The sequence below is a fragment of the Beta vulgaris genome, chromosome 6, assembly GCF_026745355.1.
Source record: "Beta vulgaris subsp. vulgaris cultivar EL10 chromosome 6, EL10.2, whole genome shotgun sequence".
NCBI lineage: Eukaryota > Viridiplantae > Streptophyta > Magnoliopsida > Caryophyllales > Amaranthaceae > Beta > Beta vulgaris.
In genome coordinates, this window is record NC_079207.1 from 68,312,669 (window position 1) to 68,321,755 (window position 9,087).

Genomic DNA, 9,087 nt, shown 5'->3' on the forward strand with positions numbered 1-9,087 from the left:
TGTGCGGATTATATCTTTTTTCTTTTTCTTCTGTTTTGTGACTTTTGAATCACAAGGATCACAAGATCTTGGCTATCTTGCCATTTTTCACCAATTGTCAACACTATTTCACCTACTGTTATCCATTCTATCTGCTTTATTTTATTTATCTTTATTGATCCTATAGGCTATTAATATGCCTATTAATATGCCTATATATATGGTTCTTACCTTGGCACACTTCTCATCCAAAGCAACTCAAAGAAGACAAAGCTCTTAAAAAAAAAAAAAATCCACGAGTACTCACTTGTGAGTTGATAAAAATGGCCTACTCTAAGGCATTTCTCCTTCTTGGCCTTCTATCTTTTGTGCTCCTTGTTTCGTCTCGTGAACTCGCCGAGTCTACTTCTACTGAAACTCGTATGCTTTTAATATTCTTTTAATATGTTATCAATTGCTTTATTTTGACTTTTTACTATTAACATGTTCTATTTTAATCATAATTTTTTTATTTCATATAAAAATATATGTTATTATATAAATATGATATTGATCTTGTATTATCAATGTATATATCAAAATAATATATATTTATAAATTTTATATATAGGTTGTTTATATTAATGGTTAATATTAGGTGTTAAAACATGTGAAACCAAAAGTAGATCGACAAGGAAATATTATGTAGTAAAAAATGTAATTCTTTAAATAAAATTTCTTCTACGTGACATGTATAATAAGCTCTTTAGTTTTTGGTAAAATATAAGTATTTATATTACCCAAAAAAGCATTCAAAGCCATCAATACATATATAAAAATAAGCTTTTGTACCAACATAACCTTCACATTCATTCTTATTCAATTACCTGGTAAAGTTATTAGGGCTTAAAGACAGTACTCACAATTTAGAATTGAATCGAGTCTATATTAATCTAATTATAGTTATAGCTCCCTATACACCCAAAAAAACCAATTGATTTTACCCATATCGCTAACTTTATCATGTGATTACTTGATTAGATTGGATCAATAGATCAAGGTTTTTTCCCCATAAATATGAATAATTTTTTTCCTTCTTACTTTGCAGAGGAGTCAAAGGACTTAGATGGATATGGTCACGGTGGTTATGGTTATGGACATGGCGGTTATGGCCATGGCGGCTATGGTCATGGTGGCTATGGACATGGTGGTGGATACGGTGGCCACTATCCACCAGAAGAAGAAGAGAAGGATGTGATGGAAAATGTTGAGCCACAGGGTTATGGATATGGTGGTTACGGTCATGGTGGCTATGGACATGGTGGCTATGGACATGGTGGTGGATATGGTCATGGTGGTCATGGTCATGGTGGGTACGGCCAAGGTGGCAATGGTCATGGTGGATATGGACATGGTGGCTATGGACATGGTGGTTATGGACACGGCGGATATGGAGGTCACTACCCACCAAAGGAAGAAATTAACAACTAGTACATGTTAGTGAATGAAGCTATCTAGTTTGCTTTCTGATAGGCGTGCATGCAAATATGCAGGATGACAAAAATGAACTACTTTTACAAGTGAATATGTATTTTAATAAGCATGTCTAATGAAATGTATCCCCATCTTTATGCTTATGTAATGAAGTAATATAAAGTCTTTGTGCGCAGCTATATTCATTGTGCTGTTTTTTTTATAGATGTTTGCACTATTTCTCCAACAGATCTTTGAATTGAGCTCCAAAATTACACCTATGATAATGTAAGTCTCTCACAACTCCAAATAAATAGAGAAATTTTGGAAACTTTATTGAATAAAAAGAATTCTAAAATCAAATGATTGGTTTATGAATACTTGATTAATTGCGGCACATAAGATATGCGATGATTGCATATGATGATTAATATCAGATGGCACCACGCTTTGTTGCTCAAATATCATCCTTCAATGACTTCATATCGATCTTGAGCTTCAAATTCAAGGCAAGTTTAAGGCACAACAAAAAGAGCAATAGTCAATTGTCAGGATTGGCAGCATACTCAATTATATATTCGCAAGCAATAATAATAACACGGAATTATTAACAACAAGAAACAACAAGAAACAACAATAATGATCACACAAGAAGATTTAACATGAAAATCCGAGAACCGGGAGAAAAATCACGAACCAATACACTGGACTTCCAATGATGTATATGATACAATGAATTACAAGACTTCCAAGATCACCCTGATCTAACCTAATCACACAAACCCATGTTTACCCAAACACCTCACATCTTGGCTTTTTCTCTCTCAACCACCTATTATTCCCATCCCATGGCTTATGTCTATAACCAACCAGAAATAATAGAATTCGATCTACTAGAAATTAATAACTTAGGCATGTTCTCTTCGGCATAAAACATCTGATCTGAACTCAACTGATCTGAACTGAACTGAACTGATCTGAACTGATCTGAAATAAACTGAACTGAATTGAACTGAATTGAACTGAAATGAATAGTGATATGTCAGAGTAAAAGTATTGTCAAGAGCTGAACTGAACTGATATGAACTGAACTGATCTGAACTGAACTGAATAGAACTGAACTGAACTGAACTGAACTGAATTGAACTGAACTGAACTGAAAATAAGATGGGGAGAATAGGCCCTTCTTAATCCAAGATAGAATACAATGCATGTCAAATTATATCTACTTTCCTAAATGAATATCTACTAGTATTAGGAAACTATAATCCTTGACATATGTGAATACTTGCCAAAATATGAAAGATCTCCATATCCCAATAATCTCCCACCTGAAGATTTTTTATGAAGAATATCAAAACATGATCACTAACCATCATCACACATCCACCTAGCCATCTGACTTGACCACAATTCAATACAACACGAGCCATGACACTTAACATCGTACTCTGAGCATATGACCACTCATCTCCAACGATAATTCGTCTAATCACCTTGCACCACCGCTACACTACGGGACACGTTGTCTCAACACCAATCAGGAAGACTTTTGACACAAGAAATTAAGCACGAAATCATTAGATCACACATTAACACTATGCTCCCACCCGCACGAACACCCCCATACTCGATTTCTTAGTATACAACACCTGTGTATAAATTCCTTCATAAAGTCTGTTTCTCTAGGTAACCAAATTTGCGAGAGACTCTTAGCCCGAATTTTGCTACACGGTTCTCTACCAAGGCTTACGACGCACACAATGTTCTAACCAAAACCACGAATTTATGTGAAGAAAACGTCCAATAAGACAACAGCTAGTCATTGTTGTTTTTCATAGATAATGTTTGCACTATTTCTCCAACAGATCTTTGAATTGAGCTCCAAAATTACACTATGATAATGTAACTCTCTCACAACTCCAAATAAATAGAGAAATTTTGGAAACTTTATTGAATAAAAAGAATTGGGAAATTTCCTCAGGTACCCCTGAGGTTTGACGTAATTCTCAAATTACCCCTCACATTTGGGAAATTCCCCAGATACCCCCGAACTTTGACTTTGTACTCAAAATGCCCTTACTATTGACGGAACTCCAACGCCGTTAGGGTTTCTTACTCTTTTTCCTCTCCATCTTCATCTTCTTCATCTCTTCTCCCACAATCCTCCATTAATGGCACCTTAAACCTTCAATTTTCTCCCTCTCCTTCCACCTACATGCCTTTATCTCTCCTCCCATCTTCATCTTCTTCATCTCTTTTCATGCTCATGTCTCCCATTAATCCTTTTTCAATCCCTCTTAAACCCCTATTCTGTATATTCTTCATCTCTCTCTCTCTCCTAAACTTCACATCCCCTTCAACTTCATTCCTTGTTGTTCTCATAATAACATTCAAGCACAAACCACAAAAACACAATCCCGCAACATCGAGAAGAAGAAAATAAAAGCTAGGCCAAATTTCTATGACTACATCCATGAAAATGGTGTATAAAACCCATTTCTAAAACCCAGAAATTCTCATGGCAGCTTCAATAATAAGAACAACAACAATAACCATCATTAATTTGGGGAAAATTAACAAGGAGAGAGAATTAACTTCACCATCATAAAAATGGGGGAAATTCACAAGATGAAGATGGAAAGGAGAGATAGAGGCATGTAGGTGGAAGAAGAGGGAGAAAATTGAAAGTTTAAGGTGCCATTAATGGAGGATTGTGGGAGAAGAGATGAAGAAGATGAAGATGGAGAGGAAAAAGAGTAAGAAACCCTAATGGTGTTAGGGTTCCGTCAATAGTAAGGGTATTTTGAGCACAAAGTCAAAGTTTGAGGGTATCTGGGGAATTTCCCAAATGTGATGGGTAATTTGAGAATTACGTCAAACCTCAGGGGTACCTGAGGAAATTTCCCAAAAGAATTCTAAAATCAAATGATTGGTTTATGAATACTTAATTAATTGCGGCACATAAGATATGCGATGATTGCATATGATGATTTATATCAGATGGCACCACGCTTTGTTGCTCAAATATCACCCTTCAATGACTTCATATCGAGCTTGAGCTTCAAATTCAAGGCAAGGTTAAGGCACAACAAAAAGAGCAAATATGCCAAAAATAGATCTTCAACCCTATTTCCATCTCTTCAATATGCCAAAAATAGATCTTCGAAAAATCCACCGCCTCACCTACATCAGAAACAAGCATACATTAATGCACCAAAGCACAAAGCTAGCCCTAGAAGAAGTATTAATAACTTGGCGATTGTTCCCCTCGACGATAATTTCTTAAGCTCAGACTTTTAGTACATCTAATAGCTTCCTGAGTAGCTCGAGCCTCCACCTGAATAATGGACAGCTCTGGACTAAGATAGTGGTCCTCGCACATACTACATTACTCAAATGATATCGAATAGAGGTGATCATTTGCGGGCTTGGGCGGGTTGTGGGCCGAGCCTAACCTTAAATTTTTGTCAAACATGCATAATATGTCTAGTCCAAACCCTTTTATGTGGGCTTAACTACTTGTCCATGACCCGTCTTAATAAACTGGCGGGTTTGCCCGTGGGCCTAACACGCCTACTAATACCTTTATTTTTTTCAAAGAAGTCTAGCTAATTTCCTTTAATATATATAGATTAAAACATAATTTTGGTTGAAGTAGAAAAAAAGTTGATAATCATAATGTAGGATAAAGAGAAAGTTAATTTTTTTGTAAAAAGATGTTAGAGGACGACAAATTAAGTTGTAAACGTAACACTAAAGATAATTATGTGTTACCAAAGCTATATTAGTGCAAATAAACTAAATATTCCAAAACATGAATCAATACTAAATTAGTAAGATAAAAAAAAATTACATTTCATAGAAAATAGATATTATGATAAACGGGTCGGGCGGGGTAGTCCGCGATATGTTTGAGGTTGTTCATATCCGCCCATTAAAATCAGAGGGACAGGCTTAGCTCGCCCATTTAGATTTTTTTTTTCAAATTTATTCTCCAAGCCCACAACTTTAACGGATCGGTATGTACGGATTTAGTGGTCCATCCCGCCCGTGAACAGCTCTAATATCGAAGAACAAAGCCTATAGCCGTGCTAATAGTATGCCACCATCACTTTTCTTAGAGCCATCGAAGTCAACCAGAATAGACATGAAAAGAATAATGGTATAATATATTTCAATTTTTTTTTTAATTACCTCATTATGTTTTTTTTTAAAGAGAAATTTCATTAATTGAAGGCCAAACGGCATCTACAATAGGTATTAAAGTAGAACAAGATACAATTAAACAAGACTAAATCAAATTCGTCTTCGAATAAACTACAATGAACCAGATCGAACAATACAGCACAACCCTCTTGTATTTGCTGAATTAAGCAACTATTGATGAGGAAGTCTATCATTCTGAGATAGTTTGGGAAGAACATTCTTGATCGAATCAGGTTGACCTTCATGTTTAGTCTCGAACTTCAACCAATGAGAATAATTTCTCATACCTAATAACAAAAGAACCATACTCACAACTCCCATAGGGGAGAAAGAGATTTCCAAAACAGAAACTAAAAACCCTATAACAGGGTTTGAGAAAATCTCATAAAGAGAGACTAATTTATTGAACAACACAAGAAAATGAATTAAAAACTGGAAATAAAAGGGAAAAAGGGGCTTACCATGGATGAAAACATCCATGGCATCCCCTAATTGATGAAGAATGGGTAGGGGAGACTAGGGTTTGAGAGAGAGAAAAAAAGAGGGGAGGCTAGGGTTTTTTTTAAAACCGAAGTATTATTAATTACCTCATTATGTATTTGAGAGTTTTTCTTAATTTGGAATTTTTGATTTTCGTCGTTTATGGCCTAGATCTTTTCCTATATCTTCAAGAATGGTATATTATGTTTTTGTTTTTTTTGTTTTACTTTATTGTGTATTCGAAGAGTTTCTTTTGTTTGTGTTAGATAATTGGAATTTTAGCCTTTATCTGATTCAACTTATTTTGACTTATTTAAAATTATCTTATTTTAACTTATCTTAACTTATAATTTAGTTTATTGTGTAGCTTAACATAGTTAGTCCATTCTATTCAACTTATTTTATCTTATCTTATTCTATTTTATCTAAATTTATCTTATCTAGTCTTAACTTATCTTATCTGAACTTATATTATCTTATTTATACGTATAGAAATAAGTTAAAATAAGTTGAACAAAACATGACCTTAGTAGATGACCCATATTACTTTCTTATGCTATACCAATGCCCCACCTAATAGATTCCATTTACATCACGCACTAATATAACTTCACCCACCCATCCTTTTATTCATGTTATTTTTTCGAAAATTAATGGGTCTTAATTATTGTTAATTTTTGTACAATTTCTCTATATGCTCCAAAGCTTTAATAGAAAGAACAAAAGCAAACCGAAGAAGCATATAATATTAGATTGTTCGCAAGTCCCATACTGCATTACAATTGCGCCATTTAATAGTGCACCCCTTTTTCTTTGGAAATTTCAAATGGTAGGCTCATATTATTTTTAGAATTCTTAATGATGGATTCAACTCTTTTTTTTTCCTTTATTTGCTAAATATAGTATTAGTGATAATTTTCTGTGAGTAATAAGAATTTGACGTTAATTAGGCCGTTAACACTCTAATTATGTTAAACCTAAATTATGCTATAAGAATTTTCTGAGAAGAAAATATTATTATCACGCATAATTTATTAATTTACAGCAGTTGTAGAATTTTTATGGGGTTAATGAAAGCAAAACATCTAGCTATAGTTAGAATCATGGTCCATGGACTATGAATCAATTTCAAATTGTCTTAGCTCATAAGCATCGATGTGCGGTTTTCTTTCATTATTTATATATTAACTAAAAACATCTTTTGACTTGTGTAATCGTGACTTTAAACCACCAAGATCACAAGATCTGAGCTACTCGGCCATGTAACACCAATAGTCAACACTATTTCACCTACTGTTGTCCACATTTTATTTGTCTCTGTACTATCTTGTGGCTATAAATAGGGATCAACTCTACATACTTCTCATCAAAGCAACTTAAGGAAGATTATCTTCTTAAAAAAAAAAAAAACTCTAGTGTTAAGTTGTGTATTCAGTAAAATGGGCAGCTCTAAGGCTTTTCTCTTGCTTGGCCTTCTTTCTTTTGCTTTCTTGATTTCATCTGTGGTCTCAGCTCGTCAACTTAGTGAGTCTACCTCTACTACTGAAACTCGTAAGCTTAATTCCATTATCTTTAATGTAGGTGCAAATAGATTGGGCATTAGTAATACCACGTGATAATGTATCCCTCTCATAAATACGATCTAGAAATAGAGGTTAATTTTGAAAAAAACAGCGAAAGATTTTTTTTTTTCTCATGGGTGGAGAGTTAAGACTTAAGACTTGAGACATTCATGTACACATATTACACTAGTGACGTAAGGAAAAAAAAAAAACTTGGGCCCTAATGCCATGCAATTAGTTCAGCTTCAACGGCATAAAATACATAGGTACATATCTTCAGCATATAATAATAGTGTTATGGGCTTATTCCATGTATAATAAGCCTCAAGTAAGAGCATAAACTGAAGTACTAAACCTACACACTATATTGCAAGTTTTTTATGTGATGTCTGCTGTATATGATTATAATGATATATCATAACTGCGTTGTATAAGATTTGATTTCATGACTTCAAACTCATATATTAAAGTTTTAACCATGAAACCAAGTCATATTTAGTGTTATTATTTTAAAGTGAAATATTAATAAATGAAAATATCATTACTCGAGCCGTAGGCTGGATCTAAAAACTAGTTTATATTTATTAGATGTGAATTAACAATCTAATTATATTTACTGAATTTCTTTTTTTTCTTTTGGTTATTTGCAGATGCTAAAGAGGAGTCAAAGGACTTAGATGGATATGGTCACGGACACGGTGGATATGGACATGGCGGTTACGGCCATGGTAGCTATGGTCATGGTGGTTATGGACAAGGTGGACATGGTGGCCACTACCCACCAGAAGAAGAAGAGAACCTAAAAGCTGATGTTGAACCACAAAATTATGGTGGATACGGTCAAGGTGGACAAGGTGGCTACGGGCACGGTGGACAAGGCCAAGGTGGCTACGGCCAGGGTGGACAAGGCCAAGGCGGCTACGGCCAGGGCGGACAAGGCAGCTACGGCCAGGGCGGACAAGGTGGCTATGGCCAAGGTGGACAAGGCGGCTACGGCGGCCAAGGTGGATATGGTCATGGTGGCTACGGCCAGGGTGGATATGGTCATGGTGGTTACGGACACGGAGGCCAGGGTGGACAAGGCGGCTACGGCGGCCAAGGTGGATATGGTCATGGTGGCTACGGCCAGGGTGGATATGGTCATGGTGGTTACGGACACGGAGGCCAGGGTGGTTATGGACACGGCGGATATGGAGGTCACTACCCACCCAAAGAAGAAATGAACAACTAATTAGTTACAAGCATGACAATATAGATCATGAAGCTATTTAGGTTTGCTTTGTGATTGGCATGCATGCAGGCTCTAAGCTCTACTAGAGTGAGTAAATGGACTACGTATGTTAGTTCGTGCCTATGCATTTCCTAATAAATATGTTCGAGGGGAGTTATCCCCATTTCTATGCTC

General features: G+C 35.5%; 2 protein-coding genes across 4 annotated transcripts in view; both read left to right on the forward strand.

Annotated features, from left to right (window-relative positions):
- The first annotated feature begins 215 nt into the window (after positions 1-215).
- LOC104897765 (cold and drought-regulated protein CORA) lies at positions 216-1,631 on the forward strand. The gene is made up of 2 exons (XM_010684714.4): positions 216-399; positions 1,067-1,631. The coding sequence occupies exons 1-2, from the start codon at positions 303-305 to the stop codon at positions 1,447-1,449; spliced, it is 480 nt and encodes a 159-aa protein (XP_010683016.1). The 5' UTR covers positions 216-302; the 3' UTR covers positions 1,450-1,631.
- Positions 1,632-7,494: 5,863 nt separating this feature from the next.
- LOC104897764 (cold and drought-regulated protein CORA) overlaps positions 7,495-9,087 on the forward strand; it is a 1,628-nt gene continuing 35 nt past the window's right edge. The window contains exons 1-3 of one of the 3 annotated variants that reach the window (XM_048647295.2): positions 7,495-7,671; positions 8,333-8,686; positions 8,783-9,087. The exon at positions 8,783-9,087 is cut by the window's right edge and continues 35 nt beyond it. In XM_048647295.2, coding sequence (XP_048503252.1) covers positions 7,560-7,671; positions 8,333-8,686; positions 8,783-8,913 — 597 coding nt within the window. In that variant the 5' untranslated portion in view covers positions 7,495-7,559 and the 3' untranslated portion in view covers positions 8,914-9,087. Of the gene's footprint in view, positions 7,672-8,332; positions 8,687-8,774 lie in introns of all 3 variants that reach the window. The other 2 variants (XM_057395482.1, XM_057395483.1) reach the window with 2 other exon arrangements.